We start from the raw sequence: 19,214 nt of genomic DNA, 5'->3' as shown, positions 1-19,214 counted from the left end.
AAGGCAGGGGCTCTGTCTGGATGAGACTTCAAGCAATATGAATTTAAGTGGAGAAGAAGGAGTAGGAGCTGTGTTCTTATATTACAGCCGCCTCTGTTCCGAAGTTCTGAGCCAAAAGGATTGTCAAGATCAGAAACATTATCTGCATTCAAATCCCACTAGCATTATGGAATCAGAAAATACTGTAAGGGGATATTACAGATGCTTGATACTCTAATGAGCTGGGGGCAACCAAGCTGCGTGCCTCTGGCATCCTCTAAATGTTGCTGCCTGATGGAGTTCAAATGTAGATACGGGAATGCGTGCACACCTGGGCACTGCTCACACCCACCTGCCCCACTGGGAAGCAGCAAGCAGGAGTAACATCCAGCCCCACAGAGCTGGCATTTGAAAATGTGACTGTAGGTACAGGCAGCCTGCAAAGGTCTCCTACCTTCCAGCAGTGCCAGTGGAAAGAGCTGTACTGAGTCTCATGTTGCAGAAAGATTTTCCCAGTGAGGACTGAAGAGCTCTGTGGATTGGCATGGACTGTACTGCTCGCTCCTTATCTCATTATCCTGAAAGCTCCAACAAAGGAGAAAGGCTATCAGCAGAGTTCACAGTTCCATCATTTGCACACGTACACAAACACACTCTTCTCTGTACACACACTGTCTACATGCAATTCCATCTATTCACATTCATCTTCTGTCTCTCTTCAGAGAGACATCTCACATGCCTGTAGGAGAGATTGTGCATTCTCCCTCTGAGAGGTCTCCAAAAGTCACCTGATGTGGGCCTGGCACCCTGCTCTGGCTGTCCCTGCTGTCCCTGCTGTGGCACAGCCATGCTGTGATTCTGGGTTTTTTTGCCTCCCAAGCCCTAACGAAGTACATGTTCCCACAGTCTTGCACAAAGAAGCTTCCATTCCATCCCTAATTTTCTAGACACTTCTACTCTTTTCCAGCAAGCTCCCATGCTCACACATTCAACCCTAAAGAGCTGTCTTGCATACACTGCATGTTCACATATGCTACTCCTGATCTAAGCCTCCACTTTTACAAACATCTCTCACTCCTGCCCCGCCACTTGTCTGCAGCAGGTGTCACAGCCTCAGATGATGAAGGCACATTGCTGAACTTCTTCAAACACCCCCAAGAAACTCTAACCGTCTCCTGCACACACTAGTCAAGAGCTATAGGGCTCAAACTGCCTGGGCTGTATCTGGCACTTGACTAGCAGATGTAAGTTAGTAGCCTGTAAGGCTGCAGCTAGATGAAGTGTATTTACATGGCTGGACAGTCTCAGCACAGCCAGAGCCTCAAACTTTGAAGGTCTTTGTGCTGGTCTACACAACTGCTTCAGTGCAGGGAGTCACACGTCCCCTAAAGCTTCTGATCCCACAGGCTCCATCCCTTTTCCCAATAAAGGCACCTCCACGCAAGAGGTGCCCATCTCCTCCTGCCATGTTGGACATCAGCTGCTCTAACAAGGTGAGGGGACACCAGACTGATCAGACCAATGCTCTGAAGCTTTATCCATAGATGTGTGAATATAGACCATTGTTCTACTTTATTCAGGCAGTGTCCTCTGTAAGCAAGAGCCCTGACCTGCAGCCTCCCTTTTATTTCCAATTTTCGGTAGAGAGTGAGAGAAGATTAGCAAATCAACGCAATTCCTTTACAACCTACAGCACCTCCTAGAGACAGCAAGCCAGGTAGCTGCGGGGGGTTAAGGTAATTGGGTGTTCCTGTTCCCTGATGACATTGTGAAGGGGGTATCTGGGTATGCACTGCTGCAGGCACCATCCTTTGGAAAAAGAAGCTGAGATGCTGTGATGGTGGAGAATGTCTTTCTAGGGGGGCTCTGGGACATGCATTTGGTGGCAGGGAGAAGACAACCCTGTCCTTCAAATAAGCGTCACCGCTCTTAGCCTAAGTGAAGTCTCTGAGCCCATATCTTCAGGGTCCCCGCTGTTCTCCCCCAGGATTTTGAGACTTTTCCTCCACGATCCCTGCGATTGCCGGCCATCTGCAGGTGGAGACTATTTATAGCGGGGAGCCAAGGGGACGCATGGCCACGGACACAGCGGCGCTGGGTGACATTCAAACTGGCTCTGAGGTTGAGGGGGTGCTGAAATGGGCCCTGGAGGAGGGCAGTACCATAAATCAGTCCGCCATCTCTCTGGCTGCAGCCTCTCTGCTGCTCCCTCCAGTGAGTGGAGGTGGCCGTGCCCTAATAGGGACATCTCGGAGGCCTCCAACTCTTATTCCCTATCCCCAAATTCAGTAGGGTTTTGTGGATGGGAATGGGGCAGCAGCTGAGATGGGGTATGCTCCCTGTGGCAGGGTGCACTGGAAGGACAGCAAGGAGGCTGTCGGCATCAGAGGCATCTGTGGAGCAGGAGAAGAGGGATGAGGAGGGGGTGTTACAGCTGCTCAAGGGTCTCGAGATGGTGTTACCCCTCCAGAGAGTGCCTGCGGATGAGGACGTTGCCTGCCTGCTTCCCAGGGCCAACACATGTCCATGGCGCCCGGGAGGAATTCGCAGGGTCCCCACCACAGGGCACTTGCAGCGCGTCTCTCCTTTCCACAGATATCTATTTTCACAAATCAGGCAGGAACTTGATATCACCAAGAGGCCCCTTCATCAAAAATGGTGGGGATGGGGCAGCAGTTTCCAAAGCTGCAAGGTGACAAATACGAGCGTGGCTGGGATTAGTCCTGTTTCCTGAGGAAACAGGGCAGAAGAGAGGACCCAGAGCAGGGGAGCTGGCCAAAGCCAGGACAGGAGATGGGACTTGAGACACTTCAGAGCGGAAGAGATTGAATTGTGTGTTAGCTTGACCATGTTGTCTTAATGCTGTGCTGTTACCCTCTGACTGGCCCACTGTTCAATACCAGCTGGGGCATTAAGCACCACTGGATTTGAATTTCCTTCCAGAGGGACAAGACAAGCAATAAAGGATTGATATAGCGAGATACAGGGAGAGCCCAGGACAGAAAGGCCAGGAGCACTTCATGGTGTAGCACTGCTATTTTCACAAAGCCTGGATGCTTTTGCTACTCCGTCATATGTAAGCAGTGATACTTTTGCTACCCTCAGTTTTCCAGCCACTGGTGCCTAGCACCAACCACTCCCAGAATTAAAACATCTTCAGTACCTAGACAGTGTCACGGTCCCCTGTACGATATCACAGATGCATGAGGAAGGAGAGAGTTTTTGGTCTGCCAGAGGGTGTAAGTCTTTCTTCCAGCTGTTCCCGCTACTTCGGTGTCACCAATGTGGCTGGGAACTCTCTTCTGATGCCCAAGTGTCAAAGCGCAGTTGGCAGCCCGTGGTATCACCAGCAAACCCAGCGCTGTGACACAGTGGGAAGAAATCCAACCCTTATGACCTCCAGACAGCCTTATCTCAGCAAAGAGGCAACATGTGATGTGTGCCACCCATCGATGCTGCCTGGGAGCAAAATATGGGTCATCTGTGCCTCCTGTGCCATCCTGACAGGGCACAATGTCCTCCAGCATTCCTGCTGCTCATGCTGGACTCTGGTTTTCCCCACAGCTGGCAGCTCAGGTCCTGGAGCCTAGGAGCATCGGCTTTGGGATGGTAGATTCCAAGAAGGATGCCAAACTCGCCAAAAAGCTAGGTAAGTCCCATGTTTGCTATCTCCAGAATAGCTTGGATACCGTGGTGTGAAAACTCCATGCTCTTCCTGCACAGAGACAGCACTGATACAGTGATGCAGAACCAACACCTATTGAAGCAACAAGTGTCCACAGATGCCATCTGGTTCCTGGAAGGGTGATCCCCAGCCACTAATAGGAACTGCAGCCTTGCAATGGCAACCAGGTGCCACCCCTTCCTGAGTTGCTCCCCAGATATAAGAGGAATCCTCCATCCTCCTGTTTCCACCCCTTGAAACAGCTGCCCTCTAGTAGCTATGTAGTATTTTTTCATATTTCATCCCACAAAGAATATGGAAATACTACGGCATGCAAATACAATGGTACTTAAATACCACACTAGGCTTAACACCAGAGACTTATTTTCTTTCCTAAATTACAGGGTAAGTGTCACAGTATATGTGAAAATAAATCAGAGAGCTTCTGCTTCTCCAGAAAGCAATACATATCCTTGTCATCATGCACTGCAGGGCTCAGAGCCCCTCATCTTGGAGACTTCATCAAGATGGTGTGGCATCCAGTCCTCAGCTCAGTCATGTGCCAGCCTGCCTTCTGCACCATCTCCAACAAATGCTTCTAACTTTTCCCAAAGCAAGCTAAGCATATGAGAGTTTAAAATTTGCTTTGACTTCTTGGTCATTTTTTACATTCACAGAGTTAAGTCTCCTCTAGGCTCACGAGATCATTACGATTGTTTCTGACTTGACCAACCAAGTCAACAGGCAACTGCATTTCCCCAGGAGGTGTTGCTAGAATAACCAGCAAGATGCTTCGATGTAAAAAGAGTGATGCTTTTAGTGACCTGTTGATCACATGATATTTCCTGTTTCCTTCTTTCAGGCTTGGTTGAAGAGGGAAGTCTCTATGTCTTTAAGGAGGATCGGTTGATTGAATTTGATGGAGAACTGGCCACAGACGTCTTGGTGGAATTCCTCTTGGATGTAAGCACAGATAAGTTCAGACAAAGCCTCTCAGAGAAGACTTTGCACTCACTTTGCAAAAAAACACAGGTTATCTCTATTTGAAACTCCATCCCTGTTTGCTGCACACCAGCATGCAAATGATGTTGTTTGCCAACTTCCCAAATACTTGACCATGAGTTCCCAGAAAAGCCAGGACCTTTATATGCCATCAACCACTTAAGTCTTAAATATATTTTTCTCTCTTTCCTGTTTGTGGAATATTTGGTTGCTCAACCAGGGAGCAAGCAACAGTCGCACATAAATTCCAACTAAAGCAGAGATTTTCTGGCAGCCTGGTAGTGATGGAGTCCTCATTTATGTGGCTTAAACCCCAACAGCACAACAGCAGGAGGGAGATGTGCACAGTGGAGTGTTACTGGTAAGGGGTGCAGCATAAGCCACCTCACGAGGCTCCATTTGCCATGCTTTGTGGTGCACCACGGATACAACAAGTTCTGCAAAGAAAGGAGGAGAGTAAGGATTCCTATTTGTATGTTTTCCACTCAAGGAAAAACACATAGAAAAGCAGGGAAATAAAAGCAAACACATCAGTGGTACCTGGACAGCCTGATCTCAAACAAACCCAGTGTTTCTCTACTCCACTTCAGGTTATGCAGTGGCATGCCTGCATTTGTTTTCCTAGTGAAGCCACACGCAATTTACACCAGGATTGCTTGGCACATCAAAACAAAACCAAACAAATAAATAAATCAGACCAAATCCTGCCCCCAGCAGTGTCTGGTTAAGAAATAAAGTTTGGACTAAAACTAGGATGAACTAGCTGATTGGTCTTCCAACTTTTTCATCAGAACTGTGATGTGTCTGGGGCCAAAGAACAGATTTAACCCACCATGCACATGTAGACCAGCCAGGAAATTTCACTTCTAGACTTCCCACTGCTCCATTTTTTGGTCACACTCTAGCATGTTCTTTTAAATATTTTTCCAAAATATCTTAACAATGGTCTCTTCCAGCAAGATACACTTAAAAACAGGTATGTCCCTCATTCACAGAAGAACACAGTCCTCATACTGCAGTCCTTTTAACCATTCTACCATCTTCACAGCCTCTCCAAAGCCAGCTACAATTACTACACTTTATCTCCCATCACAGCATCTATTTGGGTCACCCATACTTCTCTCAGCGTTCCTCTGAATGCTTCAGCCTGTGCAGTGAACCTATTAAGTGCTCCTTCTGAAGGTGACCTACGTGTCTCAGTTAGTTTCTCACAGAGAGGCAGAGAGCACCAAACAGGGTTTCCAGCAGCAGATAAATTAGGTGACCTCTTTCTCCCCACTTAAGCAGCTAGTGACACAGTTTGGTAGTTACGGGTTGGTGCAGCAAATTGTATTATCAAATGCATTTGTCATGGCAGTTGCTAGAAGACCCCGTGGAAATCATAAACAGCAAGCTGGAGCTTCAAGCCTTTGACCAAATTGATGACGAAATCAAACTGATCGGCTACTTCAAAGGAGAAGACTCTGAACGTAAGATGACTATGTTCCTTGTGGGAGCCTTGGTGAGGGTGCTGGGGGTTATATGTTCCTGTTCATTAACATTAAGGAGACAAGCAGTTGCAGTGCATTAGTCACTGGAGGATGAGGTAGGGTTGCAAAAGTGAGCTTCTGCTTTTGCTGTGCATAAGCCCATTCCTACACCCTTGGGCTTGCTTCACAGGGCTGCTGATTTTAGCCCCTGCTTAATGTAGAATTTTGGGATCTGTAGTGGAGCTGCACGAAGTGTATTCTGTTCACTCTACATGAAATGGTTCTTGTTTGTAAATCCTGAAGGTGTGTAAGAAACATAGTACTGTCATCTGCTGTATTTTGTAATAATTTATATTTGCCTCCTGTACTGATCAGAATGAGACCAGATGTCTATGAAATCTTTCCTTCATTCCCCTTTTCTCCTTACAGATTACAAGGCATTTGAAGAGGCTGCTGAACACTTCCAACCGTACATCAAGTTCTTTGCCACATTTGACAAAGGGGTAAGCATCCACACACCTCATCATGGGAGATGACAGAACCCCTTTCTGCACAGCTTAAAGCCTTTTCACTGCAAAGCTGTAAGCTTTGAAGCAAGAAGTTGAGAGAAGGCTTTCCCTAAAACTGAGTGTGAGGGTTAGAATGGCCATGAGCATCCTATTCTGGGTAACTCTTTTGGTGCAAGAGGGTTGAACCAGATGACATCAGAGGCCTCTTCTAGACTCAACCATGCTGTAATTTTGTGAACTACTGGTCAACAGTGCTCCCACCTTCCTTCAGCTCTGCATCTGCCCCTGGCCCTCCTTGATCACGAGCTGTCACTTGCACATTCACAGTGGGCATGTCACTGCAAAGATAGATCAAGGCTGGTATGCGTAAGTGAGGATCGGGAGTCTTTTGCTCTGTTGTAGCTCATTTCCTCCTTTGCTATTTGAGGCTGTTAACGTCTCAAATGGACAAGATAGGTGTACTCTGGCTTCAGGCTCCTCGTGTGCAACACCTAGACAGAAATGAACTGGAATGGAATAAATGAGAGCTGTTCAAATAGGGGTCATTAAGACATACAAATCAGCAGAAGCATATTGCGCAAGAAGATGTTTATTGCGCAAGCCGTGTTTATCACAAAGCCTTGCTCTGTCTGTAATTTCCAAATCCACATCTTATGCAGCATTTTCCAGAAGCTCAGAATGTTCCTGGATTTAGTATCTGGCTCTAGCTTTTCATTTTGAGCATTCCTGTAACTTGTAGTATTTCTGTCTGCTTTTGCATTGGCTCTGTTCCAAGATTAAAAGCCATTTCTGTAGTGGGGAGTCAGATTTGGATCTGGTTTTGGGAACCAGCTCCAGCTCCATTAGGCTTGCAGGACAAAGATTCTAGTCTTGCTCTGCCGCAGTGCTTGGTACTTAGAAAGAATCAGTGCTTTTTTTTCTTTCTTTCTTTTTTTTTTTTGCAAGGACATATTCGTTCATATTTTGCTGGCCACACTAAGAGTGCACTTTGAGGGAGAGAAAATTGCTTGGCATCAACTCTTCCACCAGCAGAGGCTCTGGATGCACAGGATGCACCTCAGGCTCATTCAACTGTGACCATTTGAACTCCCACAGGTTGCTAAGAAACTGGGTCTGAAGATGAACGAGGTGGACTTCTATGAACCATTCATGGATGATCCTGTTCACATCCCCGATAAACCTTACACAGAAGAGGAACTGGTTGAATTTGTGAAGGAGCACAAAAGGTATGTAGCAGTCAGGATTCTCCTGGCCATGATAAGAGGGCAAAGGTGTCCTTCATTGCAGGTTGCCTCTCCAGGACAGTCCTTCTCAGTAAAAATGAGGATGGCTACCACATATTGGCTGTTTGTTCACCCAATCTTGAGATTTTGGTGAATCTTTCTACTCCCTTATTCCACTTAAAGGGTTAAAAATGTAGGTTGCTCTGAAAGTAATTCCTCCTATTTATTTCTGTGGAAAATATGACAGATGCAAAGAGCACAATAACACTGTCTGATAGAACAAATTCTCAGCCACAAAGCACTACTTTTCAACATAGTCACCATCATTACTAATTCATTTTCACCAGTGGTGGACAAGAGCCTACATGCCACTCTCACCGAAATCTGTGCTAGTGGAAGTGACCCACTGTCTCACAGCTGCTATGATGGTGTTGTTGCTCATGCAGTTCATCTTTCATTGGCCTCGAAAAGATGGAAGTCAGAAGGTACCAAATCTGGACTATACAGTAGGTATGGTAGGACCTATGGTAGGTCCAGCCAAGTCTGGCAATTTGCTCCATGGTCTTCAGACTGGTATGTAACCTGGCATTATCGTGTTGCAAGAGAAAAGCTGTATTCTTCTCTAGCTTGAATTTGAAAGTTCGAGCCTTCATCTTAGTCAGTGTCACAGTGTAGTGGTCAGAGTTGATGCTTTGTCTGGGTTCTAGGAAATCTGGCAGGATCACCTCTTTTCTGTTCCAAAAGACAGTTTTTTAATGTCTGAGAAGACATTACTTCATCCACTGAGGGCTGTATCTTGAATTTTTCTTTGATGGGGAATTCACATGTCGCCACTTCATGGACTGCCATTTTGATTCTGGCTTATAGTGTTAGCACCACATCTTGTCACTGGTAAAGATACAATCCAGGAAACCGTAATCTTCAGCCTTGTATTGGTTAAACGGGTCCTGTCAACCTTGCATACAGTGTACTTTCTGTTCCAGTGTGAGAATCTGTGAGACCCATCTGGCACTGCGATATTCCAATGTTTTCACCATCGTTTCTAATGCACTGAAGCTGATATTCAGTTCCATACATAGTTCTGTAGCTGCAATCTGCTGATTCACGTGGATGAGCTGATCAAGACACTCTTCATTTCATGGCATGACAGCTGTACATGGCCATCTGAAACATGGCTTGTCTTTCACATTGCCATTGCTGCTGAAGAAATGCTCCACCTACTGCCTCACTGTGCTGACATCCCCTGTTTGGTGTCCACAAATGTTCTACAAGTGTCAATGAATGTAATTGAGTGCCATTTTTTTCCTGCATGGAGGAATTAAATGACACACTTTTTGCTTCATATGCTATTCCATAGTAGACCCCATTCTGTTACACCACTCCTCTGATGCCATCTGTCACATGGCAAAGATTCGACCTCTACTGCCGTAACACTGACATCTGCTTCTGATGTCGTGGGCCAAAATAATAAAATAGGAGGCAGTACTTTCAGAGCAGCCTTTGTATAAGGGCATAACTACCTATGAGGTGCTTTATTAAGTACTGCATTGCCAGACAGTCTTAGGAAGGGACTGTTCTGTCCTGAGATATCTCTGAGCTGGTGTGGCCTCAATTAGAGAGGTTTTGTGTGCCATAACATAGGAGGGACGTAAAATTGTTATAGAGTAACCAAAGGAGGGCTACAAAGACAGGGAAGGGTCTGGAGGGCAGCATATATGAGAAGCAGCTGAGGTCCCGTGGTTTGCTTGGCCTAGAGCAGAGGAGGCTGAAGGAAGGCCTCATGGTGGCCTGCAGCACTGAGCTCTGCTCTCTGGTGACAGAGACGGCACTCAAGTGAATGGCATGGAGTTGTGTTGGGAAGTGTCAGGTTGGGGGTTAAGAAAAGGTTCTTCACCAGAAGATGGTGAAGGCTGCCCAGGGCAGCCCCGAGCTGCCAGAGTTCAAGGAGTAGACTAGAGGGAATCAAGTTGTACCAAGGAAGGTTCGGGTTGGATATTATGAAAAATGTCTTCTCAGAAAGAGTGGTGACGCATTGGCACAGGCTGCACAGGGAGGTCGTGGAGTCACTGTCATTGGAGGCGTTCAAGAAATGTTTAGATGTGGTACTAAGGGACGTGGTTTAGTGGGCAATATGGAATCATAGAACCACCAATATATTACGTCAATGTTTCCCTCGTTCACCAGATGGGTGACTCCATCATAGAAGGAGATCACGTTGGTCAATATTGATGGGAGGTGGACGGTTGGACTAGATGATCTTGGAGATCTTTTCTAACCATGGCGATTCTATGATTCTATGACTGGACATAGGCTTTCAATTTTGGGTAGTGCACTGTGAAGCCAGGAGCTGGATTCAATGATCCTTGGGGATCATTATAGAATATCCTTCCAACTCAGGATATTCTATAATTCTTTTACTTTTGCATCCTTAAAAATAAATACAGCACATGACAATCACACAGGCTATCCATTGCTCATGCAAGCTGCATTTCACAACAGACATCTAAGGAACTTGAAAGGGGCTGAAGAAAAGCAGAACCTTTGAAGTTGCTAGAGCACCCCAAACTGGAGATTTGCATTTGTGCACACACAGGGGTTAGAGATAGGGAATGCTGAATGCAAGTCTTGCAAACAGATCTCTGCTTTTTCTGAATTATGAAGGGGTCCTCTATCTTCCATGTACTCTCAGGTCACTTTGCTGACCTCCTGGACTTCCTTCCCATCTTCTCTCTCAAGCTCTTCTGTCAAGTAGCAGCATCAAGAAGATGATTAAACACAGACAGCTAAATACTATAGTCTAGTGAGGCATGCTCTCTATCAGCACAAAATTGCAGTGGAAACACGTGAATGCACTCAAAGATCCTTGTCGCCGAATTTCCTTTCTCTAAGAGCTGCCCCTAGAAAACAGCTAGGCAAAGCATCTGAAATGCTAGATACAAGTATGAGATATGCATTCATCCAACATAATCTCCAGTTTCAGTCAAACAGCAGGACACTTGCTGGGTCAAGAACTGTAGCCCTGTCCTTGTGCTTAGTGTTTTTTTCTTCAAATTCTGCAGTTATTCTTCACTTCATTTCTATTTTGCTGCATAAAGTATCTAAACGTAAGGAGTTCCAAAGCTGAATTGTGTATTGCATCAAAAGAGTATTCCTCTTTGTTCAGTTTATACCAGCTGCCTTATAATTTTACTGTGTGCCTACCAACTGTGCTCTGAGAAACAATGACTAGCCTGGTTCATTCCTTGTGAACAGTAAACATTTTTCACACTCCGTACCAAATCCCTCTTCAGTCACTTATTTTTCAAGACAAATAATTTTCTTTAAGTTAATCTCCACAAAATAGAGGCCATTCCAAACCTTTCTTTACCACTGCCATCTTTTCATGGGACTGTTTCGGTTGTCCTATATCATTTCTGTGATGGGATATTCTGGACAACAAATGCATTCAGTGAGGGGGTATGTACAGTGGAGTTGTCTATTGCTATAATGATATGATGTCTTTTGCTCTTTAGCCATTTCCCAACCATTTGCAACTTCTTTTTGTTTTGTTTTGTTTTTGGAACTGCTGCTTTCTCAGTTTATGACACCTGGGCCCCTTCCCTTAGAGGCGATAATTAATGATAACTAATTTAGAGCCCATTGTTGGACCTGTATAATCAGGGCTGCTTTTCTGCAAATGTGTTACTTCCTATATGTCTATCCATCATGAAGATACTCAGGTCTCTGGAGATGCCTTTGTAACTCCTCTCCGTCAGGCCTGGTGTGGACCATCTGAATAATTGGGTATAATAAGCAAATGCTGTCATCTTTCAATTTCCTACCTTTCTTCAGATAATGTAAGAATACATTATGCATATGATCCTGCCAAAGCATATGCTGTGAATGTTAACTGGCTCCTCAGAGCCATCAGGAACCTTTAAAAACCTGAACATCCATTCCCTGTTTCCACTGCTCTGGCAGAGAGGCAAACATAAGCAACAGGCTTCACATCTCACAGGATGCCCCCTCATCTTGGTGATATGCTGCCACTCACTTTACCAGTTTCTCCAAAAACCTAATGGACCCACTCTTTTCGCAGCAACTTGCAGGGCTTCTCTGCCGTGAAGAGCTGTTCTGCTTGGAACGCTGATGCCACAGTCAGCAGAGACTCAAAGGGCCCCTTGTGCTTATCTGCCACAGCCTTGTGTCCCTTTGTTGTTCACTCCTCAGCCAGCCAGACCCTCTGACAAGCTTTCTGCTGCAGATGTGTCTGAAAACATTTACTATTCCTTTTTTTACCCTTTATGAATTGCTTCTCGAAAACAAACTCCAAAAAGCCTACCAGTCTTTTGCTGATTTACATTTTCTTTCCAATGGTTCTTATGATGTATTTTTTCTCGCTAGAGGTTATTCTTTGCTATAACAGAATCTGGGGGATTTTTATGGCAAAGTTAAGCTGGGCTAAAACTGCTAAAAGAGAACAGAGTCCCATAGGAAAACAAGAGTATGAATGTCCTGGGGACAGCAAAACAAAAGTGAATGGCTCATCTTATGCTCTCAGCCTGGATGGAACAATCTGCCATGTGTAGGATTGATACCCCAGCATGTCCCAGCACAGAGTGGCGTTTCATCTTCCCAGGCACAAGGAGTGGCTACAGCAACTCCAGCAAAGCCAAGGGCAGGGTTTTATGACCACACATGAAAGCAGAAGATGACCTACCCTGCCCCAGACTTGCATTCGAAATGTGGTGGCTTGTAGTGTTGAATTGGGACATCAATCAAATGTGGCGCAGTGAACTTGCCCATGACAGTGGCAGTGTTGCATGCGATGGTGCTGGATATATCTTCAAAGAGCCTTTCTTTCTTCTTTTCAGAGCCACCTTGCGGAAGCTGCGCCCAGAAGACATGTTTGAGACATGGGTTAGTACACGTGAAGATGAAGCTTTGCATCCCCTGCTTCCAAACAGAAACAAACCCCCTCTGGCTACCAAACTGCTGCTCCCAAGCCTCAGCCATTGGCTAAGCAAACGGAGCCACACTTTCCCAGAAGCATAAAGAGTTAATTCCCAAGAAATGGTTATTCCCTCCCAAAAGTAGAAGTTATTCTCAGGTAACCAACTACTCCAGCCAAGATAAGAGGTATCCTGTTGTTGAGAATCTCTGTACTGACCATGGTACATCAATGCAGAGCAATCTTGGCAAGGATCATCTAATGGACATCCTTTAGATGGGGGAGTCACAGAGATTGTACCAAATGAATGACTCATGGAAACTGTACTGGAGCAACAGTACAATTCAAAATGCAAGCGAGGGCAGGCAGTTCAGCTGATTATATAGATTATGGAGTAAATAGCCTGTTGATTGCTCTTATTGAGGTGTGAGCAAGCTGCAAGTCAGCAATTGTGGAGAACTAACCAGCAGTTTGGAGCAGAACACACACACAGAGTTCTCCTGGTCTTTAAATGTAGGGGAAGGAGTGAAAAATAAAGAAAAATAGTGTATTGCAAATTATTCCTTCACCATGGATGAATAAGACATTAACAGCCATCTAGAGAGCTTTAACTGCCAGCTGAATGTGGAAAACAAAGCTGAACAGATGCTTATAGAAGTTACAGAAGATGCAATCATTCTTCCAAAAATCTCAGTACAGCATTTTTAACAGCATTCACTATATAACATGAAATGCTGTGGGAGTTAGAAGCACTGAAAACACTGGGAATCTTTAATACAACAAGGCAAGAGGTAATAAACTGTACTGAGAGTTATGAGCCACTTAGGCATGGTAGGTTTTCATTTTGTTTTGAAATACAGATTCTGTGTAGAATATGGCTTCCTAGATCCACTAAGTTCCTCAAAGTTATTTTCACAGGCTTCACTAGGACCCAAATTTCACAGGCAATGATTTTGATTTCATACTGAATACATTCTGAAATAACCTCTAGAGAAGTGTGTGAATTGTCAGTGGTGGGATATTTGTTTAAAAAGCAGCCTGGAAATACAAAATGTTCCTCTGCCACACGACTTGCACCTGCACCTCAACAGGGTGGATTCAGGTCTTACTGCAAGTTCAGGACAGCACCAGTGGCTTCGTTGGTGTTACTCCAGCTTAGTTTGCTTCACAGACAGTCAGAATATATATGCATTTATCCTGGTGTATATATATATTCTGATCATATATATATTTGTATTTTCCTATCTGACAATGCTGCTGATAAATATGGAGAAAAAGGAATGCTGCAGATTTTGCCAGCCGTAAGTGCTCTGAATCCCAGAGAAAATCTGCCCAGAATACCCCTGTGAAAACATATTCTCCAAAGATGCCTCCAGTGGCCCTACACTAGCTGTTGTTTTGAAAGATAATATTTTCTACTTAATCTTTCAGGTTTTTTTTTCCTTTCGGTTTTTGATGGTGGCTTTGTCACCTCTGAGCTCAGAATGGAAAAGAAATTAGCATTTAGATGGGAATTTCTTCTCGCATTAAAACCAATTGAAATCAAATCCGGGACCAGCAGTGGGTGAGGAATGTGAAGCCATTCTGTGGGAGATGACATTCATAGCAGGCGGATGACAAAACAGCTGGCGGATCGATTGGCCTTTGCCAATATCATTACCCATTGCTCACACATAGCACAGAGAGAAGCAGCCCGCCAGGCTGTCATTTCTATCTTCCATTCATTTGAACCTCAAATTGAGCCTCCTACTCAATGCCCCTTGCTGTTCATGAAGAGCCTTGTTTAGAGCAGAGACCCTTCACTTCCCACAAGATGCCCAAGTGATCCACATCACCCCCCACAGCATGAGGAAAGCTCCTTTACTGGACTCAAACAAGCATACTTTAGGGCTGAGCACAGTGAATTCAGGTGACCTAGGGTGAACACAGATTCCCATGCTAGGTGGTTTTCAACCTTCTCAGCAACCAAGGTTTTGACCCACACCATTAGAGAAGCTCTATTGCCTTTGCTATTGGAGTGCCCACCTTACTTTTAGCCCCAGTTTTTCAGCAATGCTGCCCAAATAACCTGTTTTGGTGCCTGCTACCTCCACAACTCAGCCATACTTCAGCTCTCATTTCTGGTGTCTCAATGGTGCCTCAGCTAATTTTCTCTTGGAGATTGTGCTGCTTGTTCAAAGTTATCCCAGCACCTCTTATCTCTAGCAACCACTCAGACTGTCTTCCCTCTGTCCCATCAATAACTGTTTCATTGTTTGCAGGAGGATGACATGGAAGGAATCCATATCGTGGCCTTTGCTGAAGAAGATGACCCAGGTAGGAGACCATTTTCTTCACTGTATGACTCTTCATCCTCTCAAGAAGGTGTAGGTCCCCTCCTCAGCCCCCAGAATTGCTCCTTATCATCCCCCCTTACTATCTGCTTTGTTGTCCTCCCACACCTTGATCCTCAGCACAGGGGTTACCATCATTTTCTAACAAGCCCCTGGGACCACCCTCACTCTCCTCTGCCAGCTGACTCAAAGCTCTCCCCTGACCAGACCATCCTACACAGGCTGGACGTAAGTACATGGCTGGCTGGAAGAACAGATGTCATCTCCATCCCAGTCTGGGACCTGGAAGCAATCCATCACTTCTGAATCAATGCCACAGCTGTCACAAAAGTTGTGCCTAGCACAGACCTCTGGTTTAATTGGTGTGGCAGGTCATATGTTTTCCCATAGCCAGCAAGGAAGCTGGAGCTTGGGCACTAAGATTTGTCCCTAATTCTGAATCTGTCTTGTTGTGTGAATTAAGAATGTGCTGAGGGCTTGTTCTGTCACATCATAGAGGAAAACTGTAGGCATAGCTTCCAGAAAAGCCACAGAATCAGTGATTCTCAATGCCAGCAGCGTGATGAAAAGCTTTGGCCTCTTAAGGGCTGGTGTCTCCTCCCTCGCCACAAGAAAACACTTACATTGTTCCGCTCTGTGGAGGGATTATGAGGATTAATTCATGTGTAACTAATTTCAATACCCAGGGAGGTTGGTCCAAATTAAAAACCTTATTATCAGAAGAAAGAGCGGGGAGACAGCATTTTAATGAGAATTATAAACAACTCCTGTGTTCATAGGGGGTGAAGGAAGTCAGAAACCCCACAAGCCAAAGTGGCTGGGTGTTTGCAGGAGAGGGCTCTAGAGGTTCCTCTGTCTTTTCAGACGGCTTTGAGTTCCTGGAAATCCTGAAGCAGGTTGCCAGGGACAACACTGATAATCCTGACCTGAGCATTGTGTGGATCGACCCTGACGACTTTCCTCTGGTGAGTGGCAGGGGCTGGTTTCCTTCCTTGATTTGGCATGTGGATATAGGCACAGGAGCACACAGGATTAGCCTGGGTGCATGCACAGGATGCAAAGCAAGGGGCACTGCACCATGGGCTGTCACTAGGAGCTGCTCACTTGAGTGATGTCTCAGCAGCGTCCCCAGAGACAGCACTTTTCTTTGCTATGAGCAATGGCCAAGCTTTCAGTTTCTCTTCTATTCCTTCCATGGTATTCTGGACTCACTGCCCTTCCAGTTGAATTTATGTAAAGGAATATTGCAAAGATCCTTGTTTGAGTTTTGCTTCTTGCTCCTGCAGCTTATCACTTACTGGGAGAAGACCTTCAATATTGACCTGTTCAGGCCGCAGATTGGGATTGTGAATGTCACAGACGTGAGTAGCATGCATCTGAAAATCCAGTGATTCCATGAATAGAATGCTTGAAAATTATGGGACCCAAAGCAGAAAGTAGGTCTACTGGCATTAGTAAGATTTCTGTTAAGTGCGAGGAAAACAGGCTTTTTTCCTCTGGGAAAAAGCATCAAGACCCCATCATTCCTGTGTGCAGGGAATGAGAGGAAGGTGCTCAGGCTTAGAAGCTATGGAGTGTAGAGTCATAGAATCATAGATTTGTTAACCTTGGAAAAGACCTCTAAGATCATCTAGTCCAACCATCCACCTACCACCAACGCTGCTCACCAAACCACGTCCCTTAGTACAATATCTAAATATTTCTTGAACACCTCCAGGGATGGTAACTCAACTACCTCCCTGGGCAGCCCGTTCCAGCACCTCACCACTCTTTTGGAGAAGGTTTTTCTAATATCCAACCTGAACCACCTCTGGTACAGCTTGAGGCCATTCCCTCCTGTCCTATTACTGTTACCTGGGAGAAGAGGCTGACCCCCACCTCTCGATAACCTCCTTTCAGGGAGTTGTAGAGAGTAATAATGTTTCCCCTCAGCCTCTTCTTCTTGGACTAAACAATCTCAGTTTCCTCAGCCACTCCTCAGAAGATTTGAGCTCCAGACCTCTCATAGCTTTGTTGTCTTTCTCTGGACATCCTCCAGGACCTCAATATTTTGTATTAAGGAGCCTGAAAATGAACATAGTACTCACCAGAGTTGAGTGCAGTGGGACGATCACCTCCCTGCTCCTGCTAGCCACACTGTTTCAGGTACAAGCCAGGATGCCCTTGGCCTTCTTGGTCACCTGGGCACACTGCTGGCTCATTCAGCTGAGTGTCAACTAACGCTCCCAGGCCCGTTTCCTTTGCACAGTCTTCCAGCCACTCTGCCTCAAGCCTGTAGTATTGCCTGGCATTGTTGTGACCAAAGTGTGGGACCTGGCACTTCTTGGTTTCGTTGAACTTAATCCTATTGGCCTCAGCCCATCGATTTAGCCTGTGCCCAAGACAGTTCTCAACCTCCACATCTCCCACTAGTCTTTCTCAGTTTGTGAGAACAGAGAACAGTGTTGAACAGCAGGTCTATGGGGGTACCTACCCCAGTAGGCTCTCTTACTTCTGTGTACGGCCTCTCTTACCGGCTGTGTCAGGAAACTATCTTCCACACACTCCAGGAACCTCTTAGATTGCTTCATCTGGGCTGTGTTGTACATATCAGGGAAGTTGAAGTCCCCCACAAGATCAAGGGCAGATGATTTCACAATTTCTGCCAACTGCTCCTAGAATACCTTGTCTGTCTCTCCATCCTGTTAGGCAGCCTGTAACAGACCCCCACTAGTATATCAGCCTTGTTGGCTGTTCTCTTCATCCTTAAACGTAGAGGCTTGACCTGAGCATTGCCTGTCCCAAGCTCAACAGCACTAAAACATTCTCTAGCACAGATAATCAAGCCATTGCCCCTCCTTCCTTGCCTATCCCTTCTGAAGAGCTTATAGCCATCCACTGCAGAACTCCAGTCCTAGGAGAGATCCCACCATGTGTCAGTAATGGCAACACAGTCATAGTTTACCTGTGGCACAATGTCTTCCAGCTCCTCTTACCCATGCTACATGCACTGGTGTAGATGTACTTCAGCTGAGCTGTTTGCCTGGCCCCCAACCCCAAGCAGATGCAGTGCTGGCTGGATGTGTCTAGTGTTTTAGGGCAGTATTTGTCAGAGTATTAGGCAGAGAGAGAGAAAAGGGAAGAGGACCAAGATGGTTTCTGTCACCTGCAATCATGAGAGAGAGGAACAGACAAGCTAGAAAGAGCTCGAAGTCTTCCAGTCTTTTGCTCTTATTACTAGCTTATGGTGTCTATTATATTTATTGCAGTTGGCTACGTTTAAGTCATGTCAAAGCAACATTAAACAACTATCAATAGGCATTCATAAAAGTAGGACTGTCAGTAACAAGGGAATCATGTAAAAAGCAGCACCAGGCAGGAACATATGCCTTATTATCTGGCAGTCACTAAGAGACCTGTAGAAACTCATACATAATCTAGATTTGATATAGTAAATATTTCAGGTTGTCGATTATTGTATTTGCAGATTTTATTTCATTCCTCTTAAGTCTGTTTTCTATTCCTCAAGAGAGAGATTTAAGAAAGTTCTAGGTTGGCTGGTGATATCTAACACAAACATTGAGCTCATTTTGCTATTTCAGTGTTACATCACTGCTTTCAGTGGAGTTACACAGGTACAAAGTAGGGCTTACACAGCCAAGTATAAATAAACACTCCTGTTGGCTTCAGTGGACATAACCTCTGTGACCCTATCACTTCTCTAAAAACTTACCAGTACAAACACAAAGCTCCCAGAGGCCCACACTGGCTTGTCACATTGTTGTGGCTCAGAACTCACACCATGATGTGCTTCAGAACATTGCTGCTGCTTCTGCACAGAATCTTCTCGATGGTCCCACTCCCCCTACCCTTAGCTGAGATATCCCTTTTTGCCACACAAATGGTCCTGTGCTCTGGAACAGGATCATTTACATGAAGTAAGAGCTGCATGCCTCTCTGTGGTCTTTTTTTTTGTTGTTGTTGTTTCAGTTTTGGTGTTTTAGAAGGAAAATGTAGCAGATATAGAGCGTAAGAAAGACACAGACCTGTTGGAACAAATCCAGAGGAAGCCATGATATTTAGAGAGCTGGAGTGCCTCTCCTGTGAAGAGAGGCTGAAAGACATG

At 45.4% G+C, this 19,214-nt stretch overlaps 1 protein-coding gene across 1 annotated transcript in view; it reads left to right on the top strand.

The window, feature by feature from the left end:
* The window catches only part of CASQ2 (calsequestrin 2), a gene marked incomplete at its 5' end in the record, with an annotated part of 29,984 nt that overhangs the window by 9,073 nt on the left and 1,697 nt on the right, over positions 1–19,214 (top strand). Inside the window, 9 exons of the mRNA XM_079548806.1 lie at positions 3,544–3,628; positions 4,506–4,606; positions 6,003–6,114; positions 6,544–6,617; positions 7,719–7,849; positions 12,700–12,745; positions 15,038–15,092; positions 15,974–16,074; positions 16,396–16,470. Of these exons, the coding sequence (XP_079404932.1) occupies positions 3,544–3,628; positions 4,506–4,606; positions 6,003–6,114; positions 6,544–6,617; positions 7,719–7,849; positions 12,700–12,745; positions 15,038–15,092; positions 15,974–16,074; positions 16,396–16,470 (780 nt within the window). The remainder of the gene's footprint in view (positions 1–3,543; positions 3,629–4,505; positions 4,607–6,002; positions 6,115–6,543; positions 6,618–7,718; positions 7,850–12,699; positions 12,746–15,037; positions 15,093–15,973; positions 16,075–16,395; positions 16,471–19,214) is intronic.

The sequence above is a fragment of the Tetrao urogallus genome (assembly GCF_951394365.1).
Source record: "Tetrao urogallus genome assembly, chromosome: 1".
NCBI lineage: Eukaryota > Metazoa > Chordata > Aves > Galliformes > Phasianidae > Tetrao > Tetrao urogallus.
Note: the sequence above shows the minus strand (reverse complement) of the source record. Positions and strands in the feature narration are given on the sequence as shown.